General features: G+C 50.3%; 1 protein-coding gene and 1 long non-coding RNA gene across 2 annotated transcripts in view; one reads left to right on the top strand and one right to left on the bottom strand.

Moving 5' to 3' along the window:
- Dnmt3a (DNA methyltransferase 3 alpha) overlaps positions 1–17,329 on the top strand; it is a 91,452-nt gene that overhangs the window by 32,475 nt on the left and 41,648 nt on the right. The window contains exon 5 of the mRNA XM_040731028.1: positions 13,219–13,486. Within this exon, the coding sequence (XP_040586962.1) occupies positions 13,219–13,486 (268 nt within the window). The remainder of the gene's footprint in view (positions 1–13,218; positions 13,487–17,329) is intronic.
- Positions 14,374–15,881, bottom strand: LOC110342625. The gene is made up of 2 exons (XR_005870822.1): positions 15,396–15,881; positions 14,374–14,590 (listed from the first exon to the last, which is right to left on the bottom strand). It is a non-coding gene; the product is annotated as an uncharacterized LOC110342625 (long non-coding RNA).

Raw genomic sequence — 17,329 nt, 5'->3', positions numbered from 1 at the left:
GACCTTGCAGTGTGACAAGTGGGGCTGTGTAAGGCTGGTTCCTGCCTGGTCACAAGCCCAGACAGCTCTGCAGAAGTCTTTGTTCTTTGTGGGTGGTTCCAGCTGGGGCGTCAGAGGAACAGTTTCTGCCTTGGCCCACCAGACCCTGGGGTTGGGTTAGGGTGGGAGAGTGTGTGTGTGTGTGTGTGTGTGTGTGTGTGTGTGTGTGTGTGTGTGTGTGTGTGTGTGTGTGTGTGTGTGTACCTTCCTGCAAGGTCTACACTGTTTGCTAGCTGCATGCGTATCAGTGGGGATTTATACCCACCAACTTCCTCCAGGGTTATTTTTGCTTGGAGGGAGCATTCTGAGGTCACTCCTGCTAAGAATAACCCAGCAAGGGCGGGAGGAGGAGTGGGTGGGAGCTGGCACTGCGCTCAGCTGAGCCAGGCTGGGCTCCTTACTCCATAGCAGCCTCCTGCACTGCCAGGAGGGGGTGAGTTCCAGAGGGCAGCGCTGCAGGGCAGAAGGGCAGAAACTGGGGGAAGCCAGGGAGCCGGGGGCTGAGCCTCAGCTGGCTGGGCAGTTTTACTCCGCTCCGATGGCTTCACAGTGTAGGTCACTTTTTCAGCGTCACAGAGCTATTTAAACTGACACTTAGTGGCTGATATCCCCTTGGTTTTAGGCTCTCTTAGTCTGGGCTGCTGCTCCTGGTCACGCCCCAGCAACGGCCTTCCAGAAGGCATGAGGAAGACAGAGCTGTGCTGGGGGATGTGTAGCTCAGGCATTTAACTCTTCCCTGGAGATTTGCCCTCTGAGCACTCGAGTGAATTCTGAGGATGTTCAGTGCAGTGCTGCCTGGTCAGTGGTGGGGACCTTGAGAGTCACAGAAGCCAGGGAAGACCTGCTGGGACAGGCGGGGCGTGCCTGACCTCAGAGGAGGGAGGGGGGCAGCCAAGGAAAAGGTGGCAGGCCCCGCTGAGGCCTTGTGAGCAGGTGGAGACAGTGTTGTACGGAAGATTGAGGCAGGCCCTGAACCACCAGCCTTTCCTTCCTTAAGTTGTTTTTGTCAGTTATTTATTTATTTTTCCAGCAAGAAAAGCAACAGTTGCAGCACATGGCACCCTTTCCACCTCAGGAGAGACGGCAGGGAGCTGGGGTGCCTGGGAAGGGTAGTGGATGATCAAGGAGAGTGACAGCGCTAAGCTGCTTGTGGCTCTCCAGAGAGCGGCGAGGGCTCTGTGAGCTGGGCTGGGTGTGAAGGAGGCTCTGAAGTCACACTGGATGGGGTAGGACGAACACAGCACTGGGGTGAGGGGGCACCTGGGACGCCACTTCCTAGGTAGCGGTTCCTTTCTAAGCTCACCGCCTGTGGTATAGCAGAGGCGGGAAAATCACTGGCTTGTTTTCCAGTGTCATTTATTTCGTGTATGGGTGTTTTGCCTGCATGTGTGACTGTATCATGTGTGTTCCTGGTGCCTTTGGATTCCAGGAGAGGGTGTCAGATCTCCTTGGACTGGAGTTAAGATGGTTGTGAACCACCATGTGAGTCCTGGGAACTGGGCTGGGTCCTGTGGAAGAACAGTGCTCTTAACTGACGAGCGGTCTTTCCATCCCTCAGAAGTGGTTTTAAAGGGATGTTCCAGGTTCCCTGAAACCTTTTTAAAAACTTGCTTATAGCCAGGTGGCAGTGGTGCACACCTTTAATCCTAGCACTTGGGAGGCAGAGTCTCTAAGTTAGAAGCCAGCCTGATCAATAGAGTAAGTGAGTTCCAAGGCAGTCAGGACTGTTACACAGAGAAACCCTGTCACGGGAACAAAAAAAAAGGGGGGGGGGACATGTTCTGCTTTATATTTATTTTATGCATATGAGTGTTTTATCTGCATATATGTCTGCAGCACGAGTTCTAATTGATCTTAATGTTAAAAACTCAGAGTCAGATATTAGGGGGTGAAAGCTGAAAGATCAGAGAGGCAAAGCAGCCAGCCACTAGAGCCCTTACCTCCAAGGTAAAGGGTTACCTTGACTGTCTCTTGTTGATCTGCATTCCTTAGTCCAGTGTTTACCCTTGCCACACCTTCTGCATAATCCAGAAGGGAGGGACATTCTGTTTGGATTATGCTTAGAAAAAACATTGTTTCTAGGAATGCTATGTTTACAATCCATTTTTAGGTGACCTTATTTGCCACAACTGAAACACTTGCCATTTCGATTTTTCTTCAAGCCTCTGGAAATCATTTCTCTTATCCAAGTATCAGCATGGTTATGAGATTCAATGTTGATTGTATCTCAGATCCATTCCTCCAAGGTGCTGATCTTGCCTTTAACGGCCTAATTACCCTTTTGTGCTAAGCATTAGCATTTTTAAAAGCCAGAGATTCAATTATTATTTGTCTAGCTTCTGAATTTGGTATCATTCTATTTACTACTGAAGTCAATCTTTGGAAGAATTCAATGAAGGTTTCTTTTGGGCCTTGTATAACTTTAGTAAATGATTCAGTTTTCCTTTTTACTTCTTTGATTCTGTCCCAAGCATTCAGAGCTGCTGTGAGGCATAAAGCCAGGGTGTGGTCATCAAAGAGAGACTGCCTTTGTGCGTCAGCATATTCTCCCTCTCCAAGAAATTGGTCTTGGGAGATTCCCATTCCTCTGGCCCTACTTTGTTGTCCAATGGTCTTAGCCTCATCTTTCCACCACATCCTCCACTATAATTGAGGACAAGACTCAAAAGACTGCTATAACCAAATCTCTCCTGTCTCTAGGGATAATTCTATTACAAGTTGACCATGAGTGTAATATCTGCTTTACAGAAGGTGATGCACGCCACATGAGACTATCACTTCCTTGAATCTTCATGTATATGTGTGTGCATGTGCCTCTGTGTGTGTGTGTGTGTGTGTGTGTGTGTGTGTGCTTGTTTGTTAGAAACAGGATTTCTCTGTAGCTTTGGAGTCTGTCCTGGAACTCTTTCTCTATAGACCATATTGGTCTTGAACTCACAGAGATCTGCCTGCCTCTGCCTCCAGAGTGCTGGGATTAAAGGCATGAGCCTCCATGCCAGCTTTCCTTGAATCTCTTTAAGTCTAACATTTTCACAGGGGTCCATTTCAGCTCTTACACAGCCTTGGGGATATCTATCATTTGGCAATTCCTGTAAAGTCACTGGATAAATTGAAGTTGTTTTTTGAAAACCTTAGGCTGTTCCTCTATAACCTTATAATGAAATGCTGAAATTGGTTCTCCTTTAAATTTCTCTGTCTGTGTCTGAATATTTCTCTGATCTGTTTTAATAAGTTTTTCTAAAACTTGTATCTTAGCACTCATATTAACCAACATTTTTAGTGATAAAACAAAAATAATAATGTTTATAATTGACATTACATAAATCCCATCTAAATTAGTTATCCTGTCATTTAAATGTTCCATTTTCAATCATCCAGTGTATTATCATAAGAGACCTAACTCCCTCCATTGTAATAGTGTTTCCCATGTTTTAATATGGGAAAAAAACTCTCTCTTTTAACTAATTCCTCTCTTTAATAAAGAATTCCCAATTGTCGGCTGGAGAGATGGCTCACTGGTTAAGAGCACTGGCTGCTCTTTCAGAGGTCCTGAGTTCAATTCCCAGCAAACACATGGTGTCTCACAACCATCTGTAATGAGATCTGATGCTCTCCTCTTCTCACATGTAGGCTCTATATGTAGATATAGAAAATAAACATTAAAAAGAGAAACCGTTCCCAATTGTCTGACCAAGTCTGCTGACAATGACAACGCAGATGAGGGTGAAGTGTGAAGCTGACGGCTACCGTGTGGAACAGTAGAAGCCTGAGCGGGTTTCAAGGCAGATACCTATTTTGGCAGCAGCCTGAGAAGGGGTTCCAGGGAAAGCCTACAACCTACTGGGAGAAAAGAAGCCCAAGAGCCTGTCATCTGCACGGGGGAACGTGCGAAAGTGGCTAATTCCTGCAGCATTTGGAGCCCAAATGCCTGTGGAGTTTGCTGCAGAGAGGCTACAACAGAAACATCCCAAACTCACTTAGAGGCTTAGGAAAAAAAAAAAGAGGAGAAGCTAGCTGGCGAGGTGGTGACTGCAGCGTGGGCCAGTGCAGGCAAGCGACTTTCATGAATTTGTGCCCCAAAGTTGGATGCCAGATGTAGTTGGTTTTAATAATAAAAGCTCGGAGTCAGATATTAGGAGGTGAGAGCTGAAGGATCAGAGACACAGAGCAGCCACTGGAGTTCTTCCTCCACGAAATCCTCAGACCAAAGGGTGGCTCCGCCCAGCCCTACCACTCCTGTTTACTCCTCCCTAGTGCTGGGATTAAAGGTGTGGCCACACTGCTTGGCCTCTAAGGTTAACTAATGGCTAGCTCCACACTCTGATGTCCCGGCAAGCTTTACTTATTAGAGTACAAACAAGATATCGCCACATGTGTTTGTGCACCACACATGTGCCTGGTGTCCAGAGGTTCCAGAAGAGGGCATTGGATCCCCTGGGACTGGAGTTGTACATGATTGTGAGCCATCGTATGGGTCTTGGGAACTGAACCCACGTCCTCTGCAAGAGCAACAACTGCTCTTAACCACTTTGCCATGTCTCCAGCCCCACTTCAAAGAGTCCAGCTAGGCCCTCATGCAGGTGGACAGGTGTCCCTGCTGGAATTGTATGTCACTGGGTTGGCCATTCACTGAACATGCCTGTCCTCATACCCCCTTGCCATGGCTTGTGTTAACCTAGCAATTATTTCTTGGCTGAGTCCACACAAGGAAAGGTCTCTGGGGAAGAGGCAGAGTCGGACAGAAGTATTGAGGAGATCCTAGAAGGACTTGAGATGGGTAGTATCCAGACCTGAACCAGGGATTCTAGAATAACCCTCTTTGTTCACCAGTCCTGCTGGCCCTGTCCACACTGCTGACTTCTTTAGCTATTCTACTGGAGAGAAGACAATTGGAGGAGTTGAACACCTAGTTCTAAAGCCATGATATGTGACCCTATCCCAAGAAGGCTGAGCAAGGGAACCTTGCGAACTTCTTATGGAATAGCATGGGATGGACCTCCCTGGCCCTCCTGCTACCGTGGGCTCCTCAGAGGCTGCAAACAGTAGAGGAATGCCAGGGAGGGCTGCAGAAAGGGCCTGAGGGCCAGGGTGGCAGTTAGGGTTCAGTGTCAGAGCTTTTGTTTTTGTTTGTTTTGTTTTTCAAGACAGGGTTTCTCTGTGGCTTTGGAGGCTGTCCTGGAACTCGCTCTTGTAGACCAGGCTGGTCTCGAACTTACAGAGACACACCTGCCTCTGCCTCCCGAGTGCTGCACCACCACCACCACCACCTGTCCAGGGCTGACCTCTTAGTCAGACATTCAAGTGATCCCTGGAACTAGAGTCAGCCTAGAAAAACCCAGGCTAAGTCTACTCTGATGGGCCTGCAGGACTCTGTATGGAATCAGGAAAGGGACTAAGTAGATGCATACTTTTGTTTCCGTCACTCCTTGCATCTGTGTGACACAGCCGCCGCTGAGGCAGTTGGCCAGTGACTGTTCTGCGTTGCTGGGGTGAACCCATGTCTGTGTGTATGTAACTGTCTGAGCAGGGCTGCTGGATGGCCCAGCACTGCCAAGGCCTTACAGCAGCAGGCCCTAAGAATGCAGGAGGTCCTGGTGGCTGGCAGAGAAGGGGTTAGGGGGGAGAAGGAAGGGAGTCGCCTCGCCTTTCCCTCCACCTCCCCACCTGAGTGAACACCATAGGCTCTCGGGCTCCATCTCTCCGGTATCTTTGCCCTCTCCTCGTATAAATCTGGTTTAGGGCTTTTATGTGTAAGCATAGTAATAACAGTTTTACTAAACTATGTCCCCCATGGGGATTGTGACACTTCACTCTGCTTTGAGAGTCACTGCCTCATCTGGAGCAGGGTGGGTCACAGTTACCCTGAGCAAAGTTAGCTAGCGAGTAAGGGGTGGGCTCTGACGAGGTCCCCGAAGAAGGCTCCTTCATTGGCCCCTGGCTCCTCCTTGAGCCGGAGGCTGCCTTCTTTCCACTGGAAAGCGTATTTTCACCCAGCCAGGGAGGCGGCTGTCCTGCGGGTGCCCCTCCTGTACTTGAGTCATCCCGGAAGCTTTGCTGAGGCGTGTGAGGGATGCATGTGAGCCGTCTTCCACAGACAAGCTGGGGCTCCAGTGTTGCTTCAGGAGCCTCAGGATAATTAAGTTTATTGATTTTATAAGTGAATGGATGCCAGGTCCTTTGCCGGGTGCTGGAGAGCTGGGATAGAGAGAAAGGAAAAGATAAATAAGGTGCAGTCCAGAAGGGAGGCCTACAGTAAACAAGCCATTAGGCCCAGCATGGTGAATCCCGTAATGAGAGAATGGACTGTAAACAGTGTGGCCTGCCATGGGGTGGAGGAGGGAATGGCATCGTGGACTCCACCAGTCCTCAGGGGAGGTTGGCCTGGCAGCTGTGCACATCTGCCATCTATGACGAGGGCTGTGAACCTGGGCATAGGCTGAGAGCTCCAAAGATCACAGATCATGGCCTATCCCAAGACCTCTCGGGGCACCTGTGCTCCTTAGATGGGAAGCAGAACAATGGTTATGGGTGGGAGGGAGTCACTGCAGAGGTTCTGTGTGGGGTGATGGTGATGGTCACAGAACATGAATGTGCCTAAAAATGGTTACAATGACAAGTTCTGTTTATGCTCTATCATAGATTGGGGGTTATTTTATTTATTTTTATTTTTGAGACAGGGTCTCTCTAAGTAGCCCAAGCCTGGCCTTAAACTTGTAGTAACCTTCCTGTATCAGTCCCCCAAGCGCTGGGATTATACATATGGAACACCACAGCCCCAGCTACCACAGATTTTTTTTTTTGGTTAGGTTGTTTTTTAAATGTATTCCTTAAGGCCAGACGTGGTTGGTGGTAGGGTGTGTAGCAGCATCCTTGGCCTGTATCTGCTAGCTGCCAGCATGTGACATAAGACACCAAAATGATCTCCAACCATATTGCCAAATGTCCTGAGGGGCAGCAGTAATCGTTCCCTAGCTAGGAACCACAGATGAACTCTGCTGAGTGTGCTGTATGAAGCAGAGGCTGAGGGGGGTTCTGGGTAACAAGGAAGCAGGGGAAAGTTGTCTTGAGATCAGATAGGGTCTTGTGTGGCTGGAGGACAAAGGCCAGCAAACTCTGAGAACTTCTAGAAGTGAATGCCACAGTGAACTCTACCGGTCCTCGGGGCGAGGTTGGGCCCCGCAACTGTCCACATGACGAGGGCTGGGGGCATAGGCTGTGGGCAGGGCTTACAGTCCCGGAATGGGGCATGCCGGGTGGAGGAGGCAGACAGTGGCAAAGGGACTGAGTTTGACTGAAATCTGGGATCTTAGTGTGACAGTTTCCAGTGTCCCCACAATCCCAGTTCTCCAGAGGAAGGGGTACTCCATACTGCTTTTGTCTTTCTGATGCTGTCATTGAAGCTGTGGTCAGTGCCTCCTAGGATGGCCAGCAGTGACCAGTGGGATGTCTGTCTCAGGGATGTTCTGTCTCCTTCAGAAGCACTGTCAGAACTAAAGCAAACAGAAGCAGCTGGCATGACACTTGCGTCTGACCTGGCAGCGGGGACCCAAAGCTCCCTCTGGGCTTTGAGCTGCGTATTTGCCCTCTTAACCTAGTCTTTGCCATAATGAAGCAATTGGGAATACTTACGGAACACTGTTGGGGTCCTGCTCTGTGTCCAACTGACTCAACCCAGTCCCTGTGTCTCAAGAGTCCAGGAGCATAGGGACAGGGGAGGGGAGGGAGCTCAGGCTAGACTAGCCGGTCTGGCTGCTTGAAATGACCCTTTTAGTGAGTTCCTAGCTCCTCCCCCCAAACTGGAAAACTACTTCTGCCAGCTGACTGCAGGCCTGATTCCTTTCCCTGGGTAGTTTCCGAGGGTGGATTTCCTCTGCCCAGTTACCCAGGTCCCAAGAGCTCTTGGGAGGGGCTGTGCTTAGCCTCAGGTGCTGGAGGGTAAGGAGAAGCCGGGGTTTGCTGTGGTGTAGGAGCCATGAGATCCCTTGAACCCAGGTCAGTGACTTACTTATCACTTATCAGGACCACAAAAGGAAAAGAAGTGTGGTGGCCTGGGGATGTCGCCAGTGGTTAGAGTGATTGCCTAGCATGCCGAAGCCCTAGGTCCCACCCCCAGCATTGTATACACTGGGCATGGAAGTGCACACTTGCATTCAGAAGGGCAGGTGGCAGGGAGGTGAGGATCAGGAGTTCCAAACTAGCCTGGACTAGGTAAGAGCAGTCACAAAAAACAAAACAAATAGGAACCAAAGAGTCAGGTGGTGGAGGGTGGCATGGTTAGGAAGAGAGCTTGGGGGTGGTAGTAGGGCTAGAGAAATAGCTCATTGGCAGCATTTGCCAAATACGTGCAAGGAAGGCTCTGGGTTTAATCTTAGGCACTAAAAGGGAGTGGGAGGGGTGTGGATCAGTGAGACGGGGTAGGCCCTTCAGCCACCGAGCTGATCCTACCTAGGCTTACAGCCGTGTGGTAGGGTCCCATCCCTTTATCCACCCATGTATGACTCCCACTTCTGGGTGTATCTGATGCTACTGCAGCGGGGGGGGGGGGGTCCTCGTGGCAAGGCTAGTGGACAAGCACCTATGCAGTGAGTGATTGAAAGACTGTGTGGCTAGGCAGAGAACCCCTGGCTAGGAGCTAGAATCTCAGAGCTAGCACCCCTGGCTCCCTAGGCTGTGGAGCTGGCAGCAACAGGAAGTGAGTCCTTGGGTGAGGAGGTCATGTGGTCCCCAGGCAGGAAGCAAGCCTCTATGGGATGATGTCACACAGCTCTGTCGGGCAGCAGGTGACCAAAAGAGAGAGCAGTCGTGAGAGACAGGCTCTGTCCAAGTGTGACCTGTGCCTACCCCGTTGTAGTGCATGTTGGCCTTGCTGTTGTTGGTACCTCTGGTTCCTGGAAAGTGTCGACCAGGGCAGCGAGCACCGAGGCATGTCCGTCTCTCATGCGTGACACAGCCTTGCAGGGTGACAGACACAAGGGAGGCGCACGTTGCTGTCTTAGCCCTGGGGTGGGGGTTAAAGTAAGTGGCGGTCATGTTTGCCGGCTCCTCTGTCCTTCACATAGCTGCCCAGCAGCCTGCAAGGCCGGCGGAGGCCGTCTTCCCACCAGGCACTTCCTGTTCCATGCTGCAGCCTTCTAGAGCCCCAGCTGCAGAGGCATGCAGTAATGCAGCTCCTCGCCGCTTTCTGTTTCCCAGCGGAAGCAGCATAGACTGGGAAAGCAACCAGGCCAGCTGCTGGGCTCCTCGGGAGGTGGCACACTGGGTTCGCCGTTCTTCCCCAAGGCCTTGTTTGGTCCTTGTTTGCCACCTCTCTGCATTCCTGACCAGGGAGCAGTGGGCCCACAGTTCCCATCGTAGACCGGAACTGGAGGCTGTGAGGTCAGGGCCAGCAGTGTGAGCCTCTCAGGCTCTGTGCTGGTGCGAGAGACTTTTTTAAAGGGGGTTGGCATTTGTCTCTACACTTAGCCCAGCCTGTCCTCCTGGGACTGCCCTGCAGATACGCTTGGCCATAGAGAACTGGAAGTAACGGGACTCACTACAGCAGGAAGCAGAGCAGCCTCAGTACAGACGGCTGGCATGAGTCACAGAGCATCCGCCAAGCAGGAGTCAGGGCCATATGCACGGGTGTGGAGAGATGCCACTGTGCTTATCAGGGGAGAGGTGAGCTGTAGAACATTATGCGGAGCATGATAAAACACGATCTTGGATCTCATTGTGTGTGTGAATATGTGGATAAATTCGTAACTTACATGTGACTGCGAACGTCTAAAAAGGAAGTCCAGCCCTTTGGCACATGCCTTTAATCCCAGAACTTGGAATGCAAAAGCAGCAGGTCCAGGACTTCAAGGCCAGCCTCACACACATAGCTTGTTTGAAGCCAGTCTAGGCTATATGAAACCTTGTTTTATTTCATTTTTAAAAATTATTTTTATTGGGCTGGAGAGATGGCTCAGAGGTTAAGAGCCCTGGCTGGTCTTCCAGAGGCCCTGAGTTCAATTCCCAGCAACCTCATGATGGCTCACAACCATCCATAATAAGATCTGGTGCCCTCTTCTGGCCTGCAGGGATACGTGCAGACAGAACACTGTATGCATAATAAATGAATAAAGCTCTTTAAAAATTATGTGATGTATGAGTGTTTATCTGACTGTATGTATGATCACCATGTACATGGCTGGTGCTTGTGAATGCCAGAAGAGAGACTGGCCCCCCTGGGACTGGAGTTACAGTTGTCAGCCGCCATGTGGTTGTTAGCAATTGAACCTAGGTCCTCTGCAAGAGCCGTTAGCCACTGAGCCATCTCTCCAGCCTGTGAATGAAACAGAAAGTCTAAAAAGGCCGAGCAGGGTCCCCCAACACTAATCCTAGCACCCATGAGGCAAAGACACGAGAGCTTCATGGTGAGACCCTCTTTGGAGGGTGGGGGTGGGGACTGAAAAGCATACTTATGAAGCTGCTAATAATGATTTTCGTAGACAAAATAACTTGGGGTGTTGATGCAGAGTTTTAACTTTTTGTTTGTTTAGTTTTATCATTTTGTTTGTTTGAGACAGGGTTTCTCTGTATAATGGCCCTGGCTATTGAGATTTGTAGACCGGGCTGGCCTCAAACTCACAGAGATCTGCCTGCCTCTGCCTCTGCCTCTGCCTCTGCCTCTCAAGTGCTGGATTAAAGGTGTGTGCCACCACTGCCAGACTGGAGTTTTAACCTTAAAAAATTATTTTCTTTAAAAAATTTTGTTTATTGCCAGGTGGTGGTGGCGCACGCCTTTAATCCCAGCACTCGGGAGGCAGAAGCAGGTGGATCTCTGTGAGTTTGAAACCAGCTTGGTCTACAAGAGCTATTTCCAAGACAGGATCCAAAGCCACAGAGAAACCCTGCCTCAAAAAACAAAACAAACAAAAATTTGTTTACATTTATTTATTTGGTTGTGTGTGTGAGATGGGGAGAGAGATGACTAATGTGGAGGCCAGGACAACTTGCAGTCTGGTGCTCTCTGTCCATCTGGTGGCCATCAAACCCAGGCCATCAGGCCTGGCAGCAAGGGCCTTATCTGCTGAGCCATGTTGCAGTACTTTTTAACATTGTGGTTGTGCAATTCAAATTTTTATGGGGCTGGGATTTTAGCTTAGTGGGTACAGCACCTGTCTAGAAGTACAAGGACTTGGGTTCAATTCTTTGAGGCCAGCCTAGAATAAATGTGACCCTGTCATGCAAAAAAGAAATTATTGCTAGTTAAATTTCTGTTTATTTTGTTTTGTTGACTCTTACACTATGTTGTGCTGACTGGCCTAGAACTCAAGAAATCTGCATGCCTGTGCCTCTGTGCCACTACTTTTTAAAAAAAATTATTTATGTGCATTGGTGTTTTATCTGTGTGAGGCTGTCAGATCTTGGAGTTACAGACAGTTCCTGGAAGAGCAGTCAGTGCCCTTAGCTGCTGAGCCATCTCTCCAGCCCCCCATTACTTTTCTAATAGAAAAAAAATCCAGGCAAGGTGATACATGTGTGCCAGCACACTACACAGGAGGCAAAGACAGGAGAATCAGGAGTTCAGGATCGTCCTTACTATATATTGAGTTCAAGGCCAGCTTGGACCATGCGAAGCAAAGAACAACAAAGACTCAGGAGAAGTATCCGTTGATTAAGTGTAGTCACCTTACCTAATAGGAGGGGAGGGAAGCCCAGAGTCTCCTGTAGCTAGGTTGGTCTCAAACTCACTATATAGCTAAGGGTGAGCTCGAAATCCTAATCCTTTAGTCTCTGCCTTCAAGATGCCGGTGCCAGGCTTCCTGGCATATGCAAACCATGCTTGGCTCATGTCTTACCCAGGGCTTGCTGAGCCAATTCTGCCCCTGGTCTACACGTCCTAGCCCTGAGCATTTTCTGACTGCAGGGTTGCTGAGCACACCTTAGTGCCTGCAAAGGTAGCAGAGTGTCTGCCTAAGGCAGGAACCCAGAGTGAGCCAAACACCTCCAGTCTGCCAGGATGTTCTGATCACTTGTCTCTGATGAGCAAGAACAGATCACACACACACACACACACACACACACACACACACACACACACACACACACACACTTACAGGGACATGTGAGGACAGCCTGAATGAATCTTGATTAGATTTCTGCCGGTTGGAGCCTTAGTGGGTTCTGACCTCAGGCCCCAGGGGATGAAGCAGCCAGTGTCTTTCCCAGCAGGCATGGAGGAGCCTATGCCCAGGGCATTTGCTGTCCAGGCTGGAGACTGCTTGGGGCCTTGGTGATCCGGGGTCTGACAACCTATTGGGGTCTGATTTGGGGACAGAGAGCGGTGATTCTAGCTCAGATCCAGAGAATGCTTCTTAAGGAGGACTTCTTTGACACCCCTGCCCCTGCCCCCGTGAGAGAGTAGGAGGAAAGCTATGAGCACTGACGTCAGGCCAGCCTTGGGGCCTCTGGAATTGATCTGGTGGCATTGGAATTTCCTGAGGAAGGGTCCAGTTTCAGTGATGGAGCATGAGGAAAATTTTTGTTTCTTGTTATGTTTTATTTATTTTGTTCATTTGTGTATGGGCTCACACACTGTGTGTGTGTGTGTGTGTGTATGTGTGTGTAGGTCAGAGGACAACTTTGCAGAATGGGCTCTCTCTACTGTGGGGATTGAACTCAGGTAACCAGGCTTGTATAGCAAGCACCTTCCTTATGGGGCCATCTCACCAGCTTTTAGTTTTAAGGCAGAGTCTCGTGTAGCCCTGGCTGCTCTCAGACTCAGAATGTAGCTGGGGATGGCTGTAAACTCCTGATCCCCTGCCGTTACCTGCTGAGTGCTGGGATTACCGGTGTGCACCACCATGTCTTCGTGCTGAGTCTGGGTGCTGAGTCCAGGGCTTCCTGCGTGCTAGGCAAGCGTGCTACCAACGGGGCTTATCCCCAGCTGCAGGATCATTGGCTTAGAAGTGGGAAGCCGGAGGAGTCTTAGTGAGTTGGGGTGCAGGGGTATCCCTGGGGTGGTGGTACCAGGCCCACCTGCTTGATTTCCACAGTTCCCTTAGTCCTCTGATGTTGACAGCAAACCTGTGACTACATCTGCTTGCGTGGAGACACGCGCGAAGGCACAGTACACACAACTTTCATTAGAAACTCGGAGGGCCTGTGGCTCAAGGGTCTAGTCCTTACGTTTGTCTGTTTTCATCCTTCCAGGTGGAGAGTAGTGACACACCCAAGGACTCTGCCGTGACCAGCAAGTCTCAGCCGATGGCCCAGGACTCTGGTTCCTCAGATCTGTTACCCAATGGAGACTTGGAAAAGCGGAGTGAACCCCAACCTGAGGAGGGGAGCCCAGCTGCAGGGCAGAAGGGTGGGGCCCCCGCTGAAGGAGAGGGAACTGAGACCCCACCAGAATCCTCCCGAGCTGTGGAAAATGGCTGCTGCACAACCAAGGAGGGCCGGGGAGCCTCTGCTGAAGAGGGTGAGTCCCAGCTGAAGGCAACCTCTTCTGGGCCCTCTGAGCCCCTAGGAGTCACAGACTTGGGCCTGTGGCAGGTGTCAGGATGGGTAAAGGTGGGAGCTGACCATCTGCTTGCCAAGGCAATGGTCTAGAAGCCACTGGATGAATACAGCCTGTGTACATGTTTACTTGGCCTACCTAGTGTGCTAAACAGTTAAAAAACATTAGTTGCCAGTATTTTTTTAAAAATCCAGAAATTCCACATGAAAATCTGGAGTTTTGGCTCCTCACGGGAAAAAAAGTTGGCTCTGGTAACAGGCAACAGTGGGTTTGCGTAATGCCAAGGGATGCTAAACTCGGGTAATAAGTGACCCCCCTCTTTCTGTGCTGGTTGTGTGCCTCAGTTTCCCTCCACTGCCAGCTGGCCAGCTTGCTCTTACACATGACCTAGACTCTTGAGGAACACAGGTGCGGTGTCTGCCTGTCCCTCTGCAGAGATCCTGCCTGGCACACTGTGGGTTGACTCCATGGTAAACTTCCACCATGTAGATTGTGACCATGGACCCTGAGGGGAGGGGCTGAAGGAGACTGTGCACTGCCCGGCGCAGACCTCTCTATCTGGGGACTTTGTGGCCTAGCCCTGGAAGTTTGGAAAGTTGCCCACTTTTTTCTTTCAGGTTAAGCCAGAGATTTCAGGGCCAAGCAAGCTGTAAACAAGTGAGTAATGAGGACAGCTAGCATTTGTCCCGGGCCTCACAGTTTGCATCGCGCCTCCTCCTCCTCCATTACCACATGTGATCCTCCCGGGCCCTGCCAGGTTGTTTTGCATATGTGCATTTTAATTTCAGAAAGTCCTCCTTCCAAGTGTGTATGATGGAATGAGTAAATTGATTAATTGGCATTACTCATTTTGCACGAATCCAAACCTAATATTTACGCAGAAGAGGGACCATTTCCAGAAAAGAGGTTTCCAAACTTATTTTGAAATATCTTCCATTCATAATTCAGCAAATATTTGTGATGTTCCACCACGTGCGAAGCAGGCCCTGCGGCACTCCGCATTTGTCCCCCATGTACTCTTGCAGCTGATCTCGTTCAGGAGGCATGTCTAGTCCCATCCTAAGTCTAGGAAGAAAGTACATCTTAGAAAGGGCTTGTCGTGCCTCCACACCTGGCCTCTGGCCCATCCTTCTTCACTGTTGCTGTCCTAGCCCTGAAACGCACTGTGTAGACCAGGCTGGCCTCAAACTCAAATATTACCGCCTCTGCTTCCTGAGTGCGGGGGTTAAACACCTGGGCCATCACTGCCGGGCCCTTGAGCCTACTTCTTCCATCATACAACCATCCACCCCATGCCCGGTTTGCTTATTTACTTACTAACTTAGACTCTGTGTGTGTGTGTGTGTGTGTGTGTGTGTGTGTGTGTGTGTGTGTGTGTGTGTGTGATGGGGCACTTGAGCATGCCATAGCATATATATATATGGGGGTCAGAGGACAACTTGATTCTGTTCTCTCCAGCATGTACATCCTTAGAATGGGGATCAAACTCAGACTTAGATTTGGCCACAAGCACCTTTATCTGCTGAGCCTTCTTGGCTGCCCATGCCTGTTTTTGTGTAGTTCTGGGGATTGGAGCCAGGGGATTGAACTTCATACATGCTGGGTGAGCATTGTACCAGCCAAGCTAACCCTCTAGCCAGGATTGGTAAACTTTTGCCCTGGCACTCTGTACTGTGGCTCTCTAGCTATTCGGGTCTCAGAGGAGTGTTGGGAGAACTTGAGAGGGAGGAGGAGGAGGAGGAGGAGGAGGAGGAGGAGGAGGAGGAGGAGGAGGAGGAGGAGGAAAGATACTTCCTTGCAGTTCACAATTACAGGCATACAAGAGAGCTCAGTGCCCTTCCTAGCCAGATGCTGTGTTTCTGTGACTCACCTTTGGAATGCTGGGATCACACCAAGGCAGGTGCCCAGAGACCGGCCCAGGATGGAGCCAGAGCTCCAAAGCTGCTCTTTGACCTTGAGGGTTTGTTCAAGTGTTTCCCTGTCTGCATTCTAGTTCTTAAGCACTCAGCCAGCCAATGAGTGATCATTGAACATGTTAGGTGTGTACCGGGTCCTGTGCCAGGCTGTGGAAACCATCCTGAGCAGAAACCTGGCTCTTGTCCTCAAGGACATCACAGCTGGCTACAGACTCTGCCCTTTCGGATGTTTCATTAGGGCTAGGTATGTAGCCCTGGGTTTAACCACCAGCGCTGCATTAACTGTCATGGTGTCCAAATCTCAGGATGTGGGAAACGGATGGAAAGTCAGGAGATCAAGGGCATTCTCTGCCCATCAACTTTTAGGCAAGCCTCCTCTCTCAGAAACAAAACAAAATAACAACAAAGCAAACGTTTGCTGTTGTGCACAGAGGACAGTGCCCCTGGGGTAAGGGAGGACAATGTTGTGAGGAACGAGGACACAGGACCTAAGCTGGTCCCCACTATTCTGTCACAATGGAGGGATGTGCTGGAGCTGGGGGGCTGGGGTAAGAAGACAGTGAGAACAGAATGGCTCCAAGGTGAGAACAGGGGGCATGGACACCCCACAGAATCCACCAGGGGGAAGGATGTGGCAGGGAGTGGGTGGTGGGTGGCCAAACAGGCTTTCCTAGCTGCCTTCTCAGGGCTGACTTAACAGGTTGTGATTGGAAAGATGACTTTCCATGTAGATTCCCCCAAGGGTTCCAAAGTGGGGTGAGGAATTAGGGGGCTGCTGAGGGCTGGGAGGAAGCAGTCTCCACAGAGGTGGAGGGAGATGGGCAAATGCTGGGTCTGAGAGGTAAAGAAACATCCAGCAGTTGATAAACCGGGTTGGGAACTTAGAGTCTGAGCGTGATAGGCAGACAGACACTCAACCTCCATTTGACCTTGGGGGCATTCACTCCAGAGTGACCCTAGCTACCCGAGAGAGGTGTGCAGTGGGGAGGCTCCGGCCTTATGTTGCTGGTCCTGCTCCATGAGGAAGGAAGCAGCTCGGCCATAGGGCCCCGCCTTCCAAGGCTTTTTTCTGAGAGTTGTAGTTGGAAATTTTTGGAGGCCACCAGCTCACAAAAAATGACGTAGGCACTTATTATTAATTATGAAAGCTCGGCCTGTAGCTTAGGCTTGTCCCACTAGCTCTTGTACTTAAATTAACCCATCTCTGTTCATCTACGTGCTGTCACGTGACTCGTGGCTTTTACCTGTCCTGTCTTGCCCTCTGTCCAGAGTGCCTGCTATACCTCCAGTCTAGCTATTGGCCGTTTAGCCTTTCATTAAGCCAACCACAGGGACATGTCTTTACACAGTGTAATCAGATGTCTCACAGTTGAGTTCCATGTATCCTTCCTGGAAACCCAACATGCCTGCCTCTACTATAATGTGCTGTTCCCTCACCTCTGAGTGGTCCATGCTGGCCGTGTCTGTAGTACATGGGGAGCCAAGATGCAGACTTTTTAGCTCCACCTTACAGATCCTCATGCTGTCTGACTTCAGCCTTGTGTCACGTGAGGAAGAAAGTAAGGATGCCAGGTATACACGTGAAGTCTCAGAACGTGGTAGCTGCAAGCAAAAGGACCAGAAGTTCAAGGCCATCCTCAGCTACTTAAGGCTCCGGAGGCCAGACTGGGATGCCTGAAGCCTGGTGGCAGAGGAGTGGGGGAGGGTTGGCAGAAAGCTGCTCTGCTCAGACCAAGCATGGGGACAGATATGGGACAGTAATGGTGCTTATAATAAATCTGGCATCTCGGGCTAGAGAGATGGCTCAGCAGTAAGAAGCACTGACTGCTCTTCCGGAAGAGCCGGGTTCAATTCCCAGCACCCACACGGCAGCTCACACCTATCTATA

This window comes from Mesocricetus auratus, unplaced genomic scaffold (genome assembly GCF_017639785.1).
Source record: "Mesocricetus auratus isolate SY011 unplaced genomic scaffold, BCM_Maur_2.0 Super-Scaffold_100024, whole genome shotgun sequence".
NCBI lineage: Eukaryota > Metazoa > Chordata > Mammalia > Rodentia > Cricetidae > Mesocricetus > Mesocricetus auratus.
The sequence above is the reverse complement of the archived record's forward strand: the minus strand, read 5'-3'. Positions and strand labels throughout refer to the sequence as shown.